Below are 15,803 nucleotides of genomic sequence, written 5' to 3'. Positions count from 1 at the left end.
CTGGCCTAGCAGTTGTCAATGATTTACGATGGATAACTTAAATAAAATAATGAATGTTTTGTATTCATTGACAATTTTTCAAATCATGAAATATTCACACCAGCACTCATAAACAATCATTATTTGTATACTAATACATAACTATACGTTATGGACATACCAATTAGAAATAACGCTTTTTTGTGGGTTTCATGCTTCTTTACAATTTACAAATGACATTGTATTTTACTGTAATTTATCATTATCTTGTTGATACCTGTACTAGAGTTTTTATTACAAAACATTGAAACAATATATACTTTATAATGTTCTTTACTCCATAAAATCTGTTTATTTTATCTTTGCATTCTGCAATAAAAAATAAATAAAATAACAATTATTATTGCATTTTTGACAAAACATGACAATGCCAAGAATAAAATAATATACATAAAGATATACACATAATATTGTGATGTACAATTAAATTTAAACTTGCTATATAATAAACACTGGACATATTTGTGTAATTTTTAATCAAATAAATTAAGACAAGTTTTAAAAAATAGAATTATTTTATTTGTTTTTTTTTTATCTATATACCATATTTATTTTTTGGTAGGCTTTGTAGGGGGCCTTTATTCGAGAGAAGCTTTTATTTGTGTGTGTGTAGTATGGTAACATGTATAATCAAATAAGTTACCCATGTAACAACAACAATAATACTGTAATACAATATATGAATATACATTTAAAGGCAAAATTACAAAACCAAGTGACAATGCTGTGGGCATTAGTGACAGTGGCTGTGTTCACCATTCAGCTAAGTTAAAAATCTCATCTAATACCCCTTTCACACCAAAAGCAAAACTCCGGATATCACTGCAGAGTTTGGTGTGAAAGGGGCATAAGTAAATACAATTTAAGGGAAATACTTCAATATTTATTGAGTTAATACAGTTAAATACTTAATATTGAAGGGAAATATTTCATTTAAGTGTGATTGTTGGATAAGGCCACTGAATCTCAATGAAGAAAAGGAATAAAACAATGCCATGATACAAAGTCAACCAATGAAATGGAAAGAAACACTTTATATTGTTTGAAGGTTTGTATATAATAACATACTATACAGTTTGCAGTACAACATGTATGCATTTCTGAAAAAAAACCTATCCTCATAGAGAACTACATAGTGGTGAACCTCAAACTTTATATTATTTTATGAACACTTTGCTATACAAGTAAATATGTATTGATTTAATTAAAATTAATTTCTTTATTGTCTTTTTAAAACAAACTTGTTAGATACATACTCCATATGCATCATGATGAGCTCCATTCTGTTTCTTCAAGGAGTGTGATGTCCAGATGAATAAACTGACATTATATCTGGATGTAGTTTTTTCAATTTGTCAATCATGAGATGACATTATATTAATACAGTAGTATGACCTTTGCTTCTTCATAGAGTGTATAGAGTGTGAGGTCTATATATATATATATATATATATCTGGATGTGGCTGTTTCAATTTGTCAATCATGACATGACTGTTAATTTTGTGAGATATTCCTGAATGTACTCGGCTTCTTCGTGGAGTGTAAGATCCAGGTAATCTTCTTCATGTTCTGGTATATCAGGTACTAGGTCTTTGATTGCCTCATTTTGCTCTTTTGTTAAACTGTCAGCACCTGAATAAATCAAGTTACGTTAGTTTTAGAAAGTAAAATGAATAGTTTTACAAAATAGGGTACAGTAATATAGAGTTTTTCCATACTCTAATCTACATTAACTTTAAGTTAAATTATAACTGCATTCGTTTAGTTAACTTTTTTGTTCATAATCATATTGTTTTTTACATGTTTCTTACCTTACCTTTACTTAAATAGACCCCCCTCATTTTAAAGCTTAAAGTGGGAATTGTTGATTTATTGTTTTTCAACAAATAGTTAATATATATTCAATATATCTTAATTGATTCAAATATAAATGGTGCAGATGTTTAAAAAATTGAAACACATTCCTAAAACCTGACCTCCAAAATATAGTCAACAATTGACTGAGAATAGTCAATGTTATTTTTTACATTGTACACAATGTAACACAATTAGTATATTCGAACAGGATGGTATTCAAATATTTTAATTCTAAGGCTTGTGTTGCTATTTCACTGGGCCAGTATGGGAGTAAATGGGTGTAGGCCACGCAAATATATCATATCAGTCGACATGGACACAAAAATGTCCCTATGTTAATTGTGTCAAATTCAATAAAATAGACACAATTTTACCTACAGTTTATCCAGTCTAATACAAATATATGGTATATACATCAATGAAATGGAACCAATTACAATATAACCCAACTTACCAGTACTTGATCTTTTAGAAGTTGAAGCCCTGTGACAGCTTGATGGCAGTAGACCACCATTCTGTACAAGTACTTCAATAGCTTTCTCTACATTGCCATGGTAACTGATTAGTGCTTGTCTGGCAACCTCCTTCAAGAAGCCCAATTCACAGAACTATAAAGATATAGTTTTAACAAATAATATTTAATAAATACACTTTATATATGTGTGTGATAGAGAGGTTGTAGTGTTTGTGAAATAGAGAGGTAGTGGTTGTGGAATACCATATACAGAGGTGGCATACACTCCTCTTTTCGCTGAGTGATTCCCATATTCTAGAATTCTCGGTTTTCACATTTTTTTTCCAGATAACTGAATTTTTAATAAATGTGTCGTTTTTTTGCAATAACAAACAGCTCAAAACACAAGCAAATTTACACTATTTAAGTCAGTGCACGACCACGACCATCAGTGGTCATAATTGATTGATTTTTCCCCCTCATATAGCCACTAGGGTACCACTTCTGACACAGTGCTCCTCACCTCCTCTCATAGTCTCAATATATAGCAGGCGGTGTTGAATATAAACGTCTCTTAGAAATCATTGTGTTATTGTGTAATTTGCCATAGAAAGGCTGCAGTTATTGTAAAATACCATATAGAGAGTTTGCAGTTTTAATTAAGCTACAGGATGATTTATAGGCCTACTGTAGCTGTTCTTTTTATATTCCCCGTGCTTTGAAATTCATAAATAAGTACCTGTGACAACATCTGATCTGTGATTTCTTCTTGCCACTCGCCTGGTTCTGGCATGTTAAGTAGTTGAGGATTCTCTTGTAATGTCTGTAGAGCAAGGTTGATATCACTGTTACATTGTTTAAGTGCTGAGGCTGCTGCATTTGTAGGGAAGCCCATGGATAGGAGTGTGTTATACACATCAATATTCACCCTGAAAATGAAATAAAAATATTCAACATCAACAAAACATTTTAATCTTATTATTTTTTTGTACATTTTTGCATAGTTTAAATTTCTTTTAGTAATATTATCTACTTATAATGTCTTTAAAATTCCTATGGCCTAAAAAATAATTTAATTCAGTAATATTTATCATTTTTACAGAAAAACCCTTCCATTCAGATTTCCTGTGAAACAAACCAGGAGACATATTGTACATGTTTAACGCAATGGCAAAACCTGTTCTGGGGATATGCTTTAGTATTAAGGTGACTCTTTGAAGTTTTTCTCTCAATAAGGGTTCTAATGTATTGAATGTATGTTTTAATCTCTGTACTATATGCAGTGGCAATGTTTTTTTGTAGATTAAATACAAATAAAGTGTGTATAAATAGCAAGCACTAAAAATAGAATTAAATAAATTGTGTACCGTAGAAGTTTGAGTATGGTAGGATAAAATATTATTAGGTTTGTTTATTATATGTTGGGGAAGGAGAGAGGATGTGCAGAGGATGGGATCCTCTGGGTCCACCACTGGTAAGGATTTGAACAGCAAGTTACTTTACCATTGTCCATTAGCAGCTTTCCCAATCTGCCTTTGCAATTCCCTTTTCTTATCTTCTTCTCTTTCTTTAGCAGCAATCTCTTTTCTTCGTTCCTTTCTGTCAGTGATTTTGTTAACAGCCAATGACAAGCTACCATTTGCTGCTCGCAATCCAAGTCTAGCCTCTGAGGTAGTAAAACCCATGCCAATTAGGTGGCTTAGTTTCTCATCATCTACTTCTAATGTCTTTAAAATTCCTCTGGCCTAAAAAATAATTTTTAATTCATTTTGAGTCAACATGCACTACATTCATATCCACATGGATGACAGTTGAACATTTCAATTGAAGTGGACATTCATGTTGACACGCCAGTGATGTAATGACCTCTCTAGATGCTATCTACTGGGCCGGTATGGCCCAGTTGTACATAAGTACAGTATATATAATTAACAATATACACTTCAATCTTTATGTATTAAGGGAGAAGCAAGTCATCAAATAAGACATTAAGTTAACTTAACATTAATACAAAATACAAATCATTATATCTATGTAGGCTTACCTTGTGAAGCAATTGAATACTAAGCTGTTTATTGTGTTGGTAGAAAGCGATGATTCCTTGCAGTAGATACAACCTAACAAACAGGGCTAGCTCACGAGAACTATCTCCCTTTAATGCTTTTAATCTCTCCATGTCTGCACCGTAACTCTTCTTAAAACATTCTTCACACTTACTCAATCTGGATTCTATAACAAAATATTAATTAATGTAAATGTTTCCATCACATGGTATGCATGTCATGTTCAACATCCATGATGATGGATTCAAATAAGGTACGACATGTGACACAATCAACTACAACCAATCAAAGTAGGTGTGTTATAATTTATATTTATAAATACTCATCCACCTTTTAATTTGGATGTTGAGGTTTTTCTTGGGCCTGTCTTCCTTTGGAACCGTTTACCTATCTCTAGTCATCAGGTAACTTTTAAGACAGCTTAATAAACTCGCCTACTTAATTCTGCCATTTTATTTAATTAGTGGTTTCTAAGGAAAAATAAAACCTTATAGAGGGCGCGATGTAAACATAGATTTAATAGGTCATGTTAACATTTTTTATAAACCAGTTCTCTTTGGCTAAATAGTTAGTGAATTAGCTTATGAATCCTGAGACCTGCATTCTAAACTCATTGATATCATTGGATTTTTATTGTATGACAACATACTGGTCGATATAACAAACAAATTTCACTATGGGGAATACAATGATTGATTCTTGTTAGGGTAGTAGTCATACAGTATGATTCATTCATTCTCGTATTTACATAGACCATATAACACTATAACATTCATATTAAAACTAAAAAATAATGTTAGGAAACAAATTCCAATACTAACAACCTGCAAAAAATAAAATCACCAAGGAAAGAAATAGCATGTTCAAATTGTTAATGAAATTGAGTTTTAGAATATCTCTTGTCATGCAAATAAAGAAATCTGTGTATATAATGTGGAATTTTCTTTTACTTACTCTTCTGTTTTTGTTATGGATTGTGATCCCCCAGCATGGGATGTTTTTTTAGAGAAAACAATTAAAAAAAAAATTGAAAGGAATCAAACAAACCTGCATCAGGAAGGGAATCAATATTCTGCAAACAGAAGTAACACCAAGTGATATCAAGGCAGAGGACAGCGTAGTTATCAACAGCTGATAATATCTCAGATCTACATTGACTGCAAAACAAAGAGTACAGTTCAAATCATTGATTTCTAACTTATTTAATATAAATTTTATAAGATTTGCAGCTTAGATTTTATTAAAATTTATAAGTACAAGTGGAAAACAGTTTTGTTTATTATGTATGTGCATATATACATTTCCCAAGATGTATTACATCTTAAAGGCAAAAAAAAAATTTAGTTTCACCTTCCCTTCCTCATAAAATTTGGAGCCGCATCACCTTATTTAGGGTTTTTTTAAATTGTAGAAGAAATGTTTAAGAATACAAAGAATCCTTGTATATCTCATCTATTATAACAATTGGAAATTACATTTCTAAAGCTCTGTCTACACTATCAAAGTTTATGTGATGTGGCCAAATATGGTAGTAATAACATCATGTCCATATGGGCACATCACATTTCATCCGGATTATTGTGTAACAATAAAAAAAAGTCTTAGTTACAGGAAAAGTTGCTTAACAAATATAAACTTCAATTTTACATATTTGGTATATTTCAGATTTTCATGTTTATGCTATCAAAAATTCTATACTTTTTTAAAATTATTAATTAATCACCACATAAGATAACATTAACCACTTAACTACTGCCAAATTCTGTATGACTATTTTAAGAGAAATTGAAATGTATATTTAACCAAATGTTCAGTGGGCTTTGAAAATCAATTTGACTAACATTAAATCATTTTTGATCAAATTTGATCATAAGGTTAAAGAATTATTGAAGATTAATATATCCAGCTGCTACGAATTGACATTGTCTGGCAGACATATTAGACTGACTTAGCAACCGAGTTAATACATGGCTATACTAAGCTTTTGAATTTAAAGAACTATGAATTAATTTGTCAGCTGTGTAACTGCCCAAAAAACTGCACTACAAGAAGGATGATTGCTATGTGAAGAAATGGTATGTAAAGTATAATAGCCTTTTAATGTACTTTTATTCACAGCCTATTTATATCTGCCTACGCAAACAATTTTTATGTATATCTACTGTATATCTGTGTCTAAATTAATATTGAATAAAGGATATAGCAGTTTTCATAGTAGTATTGTGATAGTAATAGTGATAATACAGATTTCTATACTTTACCATAGAGCAAAAGGTAACTAAACTGCTTCGTTTACAACTTAATTATTATTGTATAGCCATATCACCAATCCTTGTTATCCCCACCCCACTCACACAATGGTAGAGTCCATTAGGGCATTTATTGTTTCAGGTGTAACAAAATGTAATAAGAAATAAACTTACTTGAACTCTTTGTCCGCTTCAAGTAGCACAAGCAATGCCTCTCCATATTCTTTGCGTTTCAAACATGCTCGTCCTCTCTCATTTAACGTGAGCGCGACTGACAATGCACGGCTCTCTTCCTTGGGAAGGTCAATTGGCTTGCCTGTTTGATCCGCAATTTGAAGATGATACTTGTCATGATCTTCTGTTAAATAATAAAAATACATTTTTCGATTGATGACTTTGAATTGAATTTTTATTTAACATGTTGTAATGTATTTATTGTATATTTGATGGTTAACAAACAAGTATTTGTTTATGAAATTCATTGATATGCCCAGAACGAGTTCTTACTCATAGATATATTGTTGAGTTTATATTGGGATGTGGGGCTTGAATGATTAAATGCTTGGATATACATAATGTACTGTTTATGCATATTTCCTTTTCCTACATGTTTAAGTCGCAGGCACAGGTAGACAAGACTCGCACTTTGTGACATATCGATAGAGGCAATATGGCACAGACAGGTGTCTCAAACCCACGACTCTCACATGGTAGTAGTACAATATCCCTCCATAGTATAAAACTAACTCCAACTAGATTTGAACTCGTCACTACGGACGAGTTAGGTTATCCGCAGTGCAAACGCCACGTGCACGTCATACATTAGAATATTGCGCACAGAAAAACGATTATGCCATTGAAATAATTTTAACGTGCTCTCTATTTTGTGTCACGTCTAAGTATACAGAATAACACTATACTGTATATGTACTACATTCAGTGCAGAATAGGTGAAAAATGACCAAAGTTATTGACGCTTTTGAACATGATGACGTCATCACAATTTTAAAAATGGTAAATCATGCGAAAGATAATTGATTGACTTGGACAATATAAAAAAATGGGGGGAAATGGATTACGGATAAGTGGAGATGGGCTCTATTAAATGTGATGAGCTATGACGAAAGAGACAAAAATCCTCTATTTTATATTCGAGTGGCCATACGATGACGTCACAATGTCCGGTTAGCCATATCGATGCATGATTCGATATCTACAACTCATCTACTTTCAGAATTTGTAATAAAAAATAAAATTCACCATGTAGTTTAGAATCTATGACTGTTTAAAAAAAGGCATAATTTTGACGAATTTTTTAACTTTTTCATCAAAAACGCGTGCAAATTATCCAATTCCACGTGCTCGTATGACGTGATTTTAAGTCGAAATTGTTTAAAAGTTGGTAAAAATTACTAGAAAAGGCTGAAAAAACATAAATCACTCGAAAAAAGTATGTTTTTAACGCTATGTGCGCACGCATGTGGGAATTCTTGATATGCTCAAAATGACATGAAACGTATAGAAAGTTGATTAGAAATTGATTTTTCGCATTTTGAAATTTTAACTTTCTTTGTAACTTTCTGTAAAACATGCCATTTTTAATCCATAGAAAATTTGCCCTTGATATGACTTAAATGTTCACCAAGTGTCAATACAAAATGACTTTTGGTTTTTAATCTATGATCAATCATTGAAATTTATAAAATCGCGCGTAAGTCACGTTGCGCAACTCTAAAGTCATAAAAAAAAGTTTCTTGCACATCTACAGCTACAGGTCAATCTTATGACAAAGTTATACAATCTTATGTTGGCCAGAATTAGAGATACGCTGCCAACAAAATTCGTGGAAAGAAAGAAGAATATAGAAAAAAAAAAAAAAAGAAAAAAAAAGATTGTGACAATAAAATAATATATATATGATAACCAAATAACAAGAGGGAAGTAAATAAATAAAGATCTAGTTCATATTTAGTAATGCCTTGTGAATACAGGCCTTATAAAATAAACCATTTCAAACCTTTGCTTCTGTTCGCAAGCACCTCTGCAACTTCTTTTGTACGAGACAGTCTCATTTTCTTAGCTTCATCTGCATTGGCTGAAACTTCATTTTCTGTCAAAATGATAACCATGACCTGTGACCCATGACTGACTCGTTGATCAGCTAGTGACCTTTCATCATCAATGACCTGGCCGACACTGATAACCTTTAGTTCCTCTACTTTCAATTTCCATTTTTCGGAAATTCTGAGATTAAATCAAAACATATTTCAGGTTAAATAGACTTAGAAAAGTATTTTCTGTCTAATAAAATCTTCACTGAAAGATTATTATTAATATTATTGTTAGTGAAAGGTTACATTGTAGTTCTAGTGTCAAAAGCCAGTATAGACTATAGTTACTTATTTTTATACCTCTTTTACACTGCCAGGAAAAGTGTGGAGTTGATCCCAAGGTGCAGATTTGTGAAAAAGCAACTATTTTTTTCATAAACTACAATGGCTTAATTTGGGAACTATTTGATTGGTCAGTTTTAATGATCGTATCCACATCAAGATTGCAATCATTGAATTGTTTTAACAATTTCTATCATTGACTTCTACCCATTTTCCTTCAATCATTAACATTTCAGTGATTTGAACTACATCAACGCAAAGCCTGATTACCCCTTTTCCTGGAAAATTGTTTAATCTAGTTTAGATTTGCCGCAACTCAACATAGACTGGAAAACAGGCCAATCAAGAGGACAACCAACCATCCCTAGACTTCTTTAGCTTCAATCCCTGCACTTTATACAAAATACACTAGGACTGGACAGTACATACCAATTTCTCCTTGTAGGGATCATGATGATCAAGTCAAAAATACCAGTACCTTTTTTTTATTATGAATTAATATTAAACAGTTCTTCTGTTATTGGATTAAAAACAGAAAATACAATAGGTCTACATACAGTATTACATAACAGAGGCAGCAGCAAATGTTCCTGAATACTATTTTTTACATTACATTACAAATTTGATATAAAGCGCTATTCTAGAAGACTATTTTCATCATACAGTACATCAAAAACAAACGATTAATGAGAAAATGACTAAACAACAAAGTTGTTTTGTGACTGTGCAATTTGGTAGTAGTCACTCTCGTACTGTACATTTAAAAGTAACACATCCAAATGCCAACTTTAAGTCAATGGCTACCAGATGTCTCTGTGAGACGGTTATTTGAACCAGTACCAGTACCAGTATGGTATTCATACAGTAGTAAAGAGGAACCCTTGGGAACCAATGTGCCAATGTTATTCATAGGGATGTTCCCTAAATAGTTGGTTGGTACTATTGCCTCTTGTTTATTTCATATGAAAGTGTCCTCTTAAGGATGTCCCCTGAGTAGGAATGTCACAAAGGAAGGGTTCTACAGACTACTGTATTAACATTGGAGTGTAATACAAATTTCTAAAATCAGTGTATGATTAGTTAAAATCAGGGTTAATTCTGTATTCATAATGAATTGTACAGAAATAATTTTTAAACTTACAGTTTCTTCAAATCTAGACCACTTATGTCTAGTTTTGTTTGCAAGTCTGACAGTTTATCAACTGATCCTTGAGGCAGGTTAGCAGCAATTTTTATCTTTAGTGTGGCAACACCATGCTTCTGAAACTGCTGCTTAGCATCTAGCTTATGTAAGGCATGTCTACGAAGCTTTTCTATGATTGAGGCAATTGTATCTGGGTCAGTTTTCAACTCTGACGAATATTGTTCAACCAGGTTCTAAGAAGAATTGAAAAAAAAAGCTTGTTGTTACTGTTACTGGATTAAGGACATTAATAAAAAATCACCCTATTCATCTACAAAAAGCAGGCTTAGGTATGCTATAATAATTACGTAAAAATATTTTATCCAATTGTTTTACTGTATGAAAAACCTGTATGCATAGATGACTGTGCATGAAGTGCATTGTTTTTCCTGTCAACAAGATTATTCTGTGCATGTTTTTTATCCTCAAATTTCTCATCATTGGCAAAAGGAATATTCAGAGTGATGCAGTGCATTCTGGCTGCCGATCATTTCTCCTGCCATTGGGCTTTAGGTCAGTGAAGCTGGTAGAACTCTTGTACTCAATAAATATGCTGCCAAAATCATTTATGGTTACCGGAATGATCAGAAATGAAGTAATTACATTATAAAATGGTAAATTACATGCACATTGACCGTACCATTGGCGAAACGGTTGATCGAGCTGATAGTCACTTCCCATGTACATATTCCCACATACTGTAACATGAGATCAGACACTTTTTATTCATTTTATTCTATTTTATGCACATGGCCAAAGATTACCATTGATAGTAAATAAATCACTGTTCTATCAGATAGGTGGTATAAATCACTGTTCTATCATGTAGGTGGTAATCCCCTGACACAGGGGCTGTTTTGTGAACCAGGTCAGCAGGGTAACCCTCTACTCATCTCAAATGATGAACTGGGTTCTTTAAAGTACATACGTACTGTGCTGTACTGTGTACACTGGACCTACGGTTTATCCTTATCCGAGAAGACCTGTTCCACCACCGGAACTTGGAGCAAGTCGGCTCTGAGCCAATAGTGTTAACTCTTTATGTACGGTAAATGGGCTGTCTACAAAAACTCAGATCATCAAATGATTAGTTGGTTGGTTATTTGCATCGTTCCATTATTAATCAGAGGGTAGGTTATTTGAAATACCACATACAGTATTATTAATACTGATTATACATTTTCCTACTAATAATAATGTAAGTTGTAACTCAGATATCTGTGTTTTCTCGATCTAGAAACTCATATATTTAGTTTTCTTGATCTGAGTTTTCTAGACACCCCGGTAAATGGCCCCAGCCATTTGACTCGTTCCATTCATTAGAGTGTTTCTTTTAAATTGTTGTAATTGGGCCAGTATAAGGGGAGGTTTCGCAACCTTAGGAATACGATAAAAAAAACGGATACGTCACACATTTGTTAAACTTTTGAGCTGATCTCTATTTCATATTCGTAAAGCGTATTCGTGTTGATGAATATCAACAGTCATATTCGTACAGTAACATAGTTTTTATCTATTTTGTATATTTTACATTGAATCAAGAATGATTATGAATATAATAATATAATCATCCTGGACTAGGCTAGTAGTAGTAGTAACTAATTGGATGTAAACAAGTAAAATATATTGGGTCAGTCTAATTACAGAAAACAACCGAAAACAAATTGAAAAAATCTAAATACCTAAAACAAATTTGTATACTTTTTTTTTAATGTCGCCCTCTACTGATGGGTGTTTCTAAAGCTAAGACCTTGCAGAGAGGAAACCGCGCACGCAAAAGCCAAGGAAGACCCTACGAAATGGTAGTGTGCACAAAATACAACTCAAAATCGTACAAATTCAATGATATACACCGTAGACTACATTTACTTACAAAATCTATTTACAAACACATTTCGTTTTTAGTTTTAGATTTTCAAAAACAAAGCATAACTTAAGTTAATACTGAAGTGATTATAGATAGATTTTATTGTGAATAAAAGTTTATGGTTGTTTTAGTTTTTTTTATGGTTTTACTTTTATATGGTTGTTTTCGGTTATTATAGTTCGGTTGTTTTCGGTAATTAGACCGACCGAATATATTGATAAAATTTTAATTTCTACACAATACAAACCTTTGGATGTTCACCCTTTTCACCATTCACAGTGTATGGGACAAGCCACAACTTTATTTTAGACTGGTTTAGCTTCACACGAATCTGATGTTCCAATTCTTCTATACTTTGTTGTTGGTTCATCATTCACATTCACAACAAAACAAAATGCTGCTGGCCTCAAATCGTACTGTGTTTACACAAAAAAATCCCCCACTAAAATTTCGCTTTTAAAATGACCTGAAATGAAAAATTCAATTTAGTACTCCTTCCTAAGCTTACCTGAGCAAATAAAATAACGTTATTCACTCAATTTCGATTCGATTATTTTTGCAACATCACTTCTTTTTTTATTTTTGATTATGACAACAAAAGCCCTCCTGCGCTGTTATGTTATGTCTAAAGATACTTGAAAAGATGCGTAGAACACTAACTTTTGTAACGATAATTAGGAAACGACAGTCGGCCTAATAGAATCCGAATTTAATAACAATGTGCAATGACCCATGACGATCATAACCCAAAACGCGAGACGACAGCTAGGCCAGCCTAGCTAGAGCAGGAAGAACACAATCGAGAGAACCGATTATTATATATATATATATTAATATTATGATCCTTATCATATCAAATAAAGATCAATAAAGAGAGTTTATTGCTAAAATTAAAGGTATTTGTATTACTAGGCTAGGCTAGGGGTCTACTAGGCTAGCTAGGCCTAGATAGTTCTAGCCTAGGCCTAGGCCTAGTTAGTTAGTAGCTAGATAGGTGTCAGATGAAATCGGTCGCGCTTGAAATCGGTAAATTATTATATGCCTAATATAATATTTAAACGTGTTTAGAAATGGCCATTTTGAACAGACACAGTCCTTCTCCGAGACCTGTGAAATACAAAAAAAAAATTAATTTAATGATTGATAATAAATATTTATTAACCAAGTAAAAAATATCCACATAAATAATCTAGTTCCTAAAAAATATCAATTAAATCTATATAAACGAAAAATGTATATCCCGCTCTAGCATGCATCCCGCTCGATCCATACAAAATAGCGCGACCGATTTCAAACGCGACCGATTTCATCAAAAGTATAGCTCTAGCGGCGCGCCATACAAAATACCGGAAGTTGATTTTATCGCGACCGATTTCAAACGCGACCGATTTCAGACTCGACCGATTTCACCGTAATATATGAATAATATATACTTCCGGTAGCACACTAATTGTCAAGTACTGGCGTACGGCGTATGATGAACATGCGGCGGTCATCTGTGTCGTATATGTGTTGACACGCTTTCTTTTGCTCACTGTTAAAGTTCTCGGCTGCCCGTGTGAAGCCGAAGTAGGTTAGGAGGAAGACACTCCTAAACCTATATCAGCCATCAGCACGGTTATGTAAGATGATACCGATGTTTCTCGGGAGGTGGGCCAACTACAGAATGTTCAGGCAGTTCTGATCAGATCTGCGCCGTTGGGTCCTCCCGGCTGCCCCTCAGATGCAGACAAATCGCCAGGTGATCCCGGGCAGAAAAGCCTTGCATCAGGAGACAGCGCAGCATCTCCTCCTGAACGCAGGCTGGAGAGCTGGCCTGGCGTCACATCCTTCTTGGGGTGCACCCCGATCCCCACCTCGAATCCGTCTCTCCGGAGGCGATGTAGCTCCTCTACCGATGGATAAGAGGGAGGATCGCAGAAAATGGCGACACCCCTGCTCAATTCTACCTCTTTGGTCCTCGGACCGGCTGGCTCCGCGTGTAGCACGTCTCTGAGTGTTGCATGTTTTGATAACTTCAGATGAGTGCGCAGCCGATTAAGATGAAAGTGGGAATCAAAGGCTCTGAGCTTGGTGGACGTCGTCTTCTTGGCTTCCTGCCGTAAAGATGGAGACTGATGTAGTAATATGCACGGTACTCAAAAATGTGTGTATCCTTATTCACATTTAAATCCAAAGAGACCGTCCCGCCCTTCGTGGACAGCTCACATGACCTTGTGTCACGCTGGTAGGCTCAACCATTATCCAGGAGGGGCATTCACTACACGTCACAACCCGGTATACTAAACACCACCAGGTACTACCAGAGCGACAAATCTTACTACCAGAGAGCAACAAACTGATTGGAATTGCTTATTAATTAATATTACAAATTTCAAAACTTAAATCTTTCAGAAACTAGTAAAATTTAAGTTAAATTGTTTACCGTCGTATTTCAGAATCGATTGTGTTTGATAATCATAATATTGATATAAAGTTTGCAGTACACCACGTATATTAGTTCTGAAAAGAACTGTTGAGTTTCTCGACGTTTCGATCAATATGCTTTGATTGTCCTCAGAAGTCCAGGAAACTTGGAAGAAACTTCCAAGTTTCCTGGACTTTCTGCATTCAAACTTTATATCAACATTTGATTTCGTCATGCAAACCTTCAAAACAATAATCATAATAGTATCAAAATGCATTAATCCGTGTCTCTTGTGTATTGTATTCAGCGATAAACCATGAGGTACTACTGTTTTTTTTTGGTTGCAGTCACTTTAATCGATTGCCCGATTTCTTCCTTTTTGTATTTTAATAAAAATATATTTAACATAACAAATAATCACTATAATTAAATCGGTGAGAAAACAACACCATAGTCACAATTGATTAGGATTTAAATATAATTCTGTAAGCCAGCTATTTATGAATAAAAATATTTGTTATATTAAAAATAAATGATTACACTATTTAGCAGACTTAATGGGTAACACAATCTTCATTGAACTTTTTTTTTTCAGTTATGATGATAAACAACTTTCAGAGTCTAAAACAAAACAGAAGATAGAGAAAAATACTATGTCAAGTAGCAATCAGAAGATCACATGGTTTAAGCCTTTATCGCCTGAAGAGGATAAGAACCAAGGATTCTCATTCCTAAAACTGTTTCGATGGAGTGTCAGCTCAGGTAATTAGTATTGTAGGGATGGAGTGTCAGGTCAGGTAATTAGTATTGTAGGGATGGAGTGTCATCTCAGGTAATTAGTATTGTAGGGATGGAGTGTCAGCTCAGGTAATTAGTATTGTAGGGATGGAGTGTCAACTCAGGTAATTAGTATTGTAGGGATGGAGTGTCAGCCCAGGTAATTAGTATTGTAGGGATGGAGTGTCAGCTCAGGTAATTAGTATTGTAGGGATGTAGTGTCAGCTCAGGTAATTAGTACTGTAGGGATGGAGTGTCAGCTCAGGTAATTAGTATTGTAGGGGTGGAGTGTCAGCTCAGGTAATTAGTATTGTAGGGATGGAGTGTCAGCTCAGGTAATTAGTATTGTAGGGATGGAGTGTCAGCTCAGGTAATTAGTATTGTAGGGATGGAGTGTCAGCTCAGGTAATTAGTATTGTAGGGATGGAGTGTCAGCTCAGGTAATTAGTATTGTAGGGATGGAGTGTCAGCTCAGGTAATTATTATTGTAGGGATGGAGTGTCAGCTCAGGTA

General features: G+C 33.8%; 2 protein-coding genes across 4 annotated transcripts in view; one reads left to right on the top strand and one right to left on the bottom strand.

Moving 5' to 3' along the window:
• Positions 1-97: 97 nt before the first annotated feature.
• Positions 98-12,602, bottom strand: LOC144844631 (NEDD8 ultimate buster 1-like). Its single transcript, XM_078701634.1, has 10 exons — positions 12,354-12,602; positions 10,198-10,433; positions 8,681-8,907; positions 6,838-7,021; positions 5,462-5,571; positions 4,396-4,580; positions 3,855-4,096; positions 3,091-3,280; positions 2,352-2,505; positions 98-1,672 (listed from the first exon to the last, which is right to left on the bottom strand). Exons 1-10 carry the CDS (start codon positions 12,477-12,479, stop codon positions 1,521-1,523), a joined length of 1,806 nt encoding a protein of 601 aa, XP_078557760.1. The 5' UTR covers positions 12,480-12,602; the 3' UTR covers positions 98-1,520.
• Positions 12,603-15,162: 2,560 nt separating this feature from the next.
• The window catches only part of LOC144844366 (1-phosphatidylinositol 3-phosphate 5-kinase-like), a 56,534-nt gene continuing 55,893 nt past the window's right edge, over positions 15,163-15,803 (top strand). For all 3 annotated transcript variants that reach the window (XM_078701266.1, XM_078701257.1, XM_078701249.1), the window contains exon 1: positions 15,163-15,275. In XM_078701266.1, coding sequence (XP_078557392.1) covers positions 15,167-15,275 — 109 coding nt within the window. In that variant the 5' untranslated portion in view covers positions 15,163-15,166. The remainder of the gene's footprint in view (positions 15,276-15,803) is intronic.

Source organism: Antedon bifida, chromosome 1, assembly GCF_963402885.1.
Source record: "Antedon bifida chromosome 1, ecAntBifi1.1, whole genome shotgun sequence".
NCBI classification, from domain to species: domain Eukaryota; kingdom Metazoa; phylum Echinodermata; class Crinoidea; order Comatulida; family Antedonidae; genus Antedon; species Antedon bifida.
This window is presented reverse-complemented; position numbering and strand designations above follow the sequence as displayed.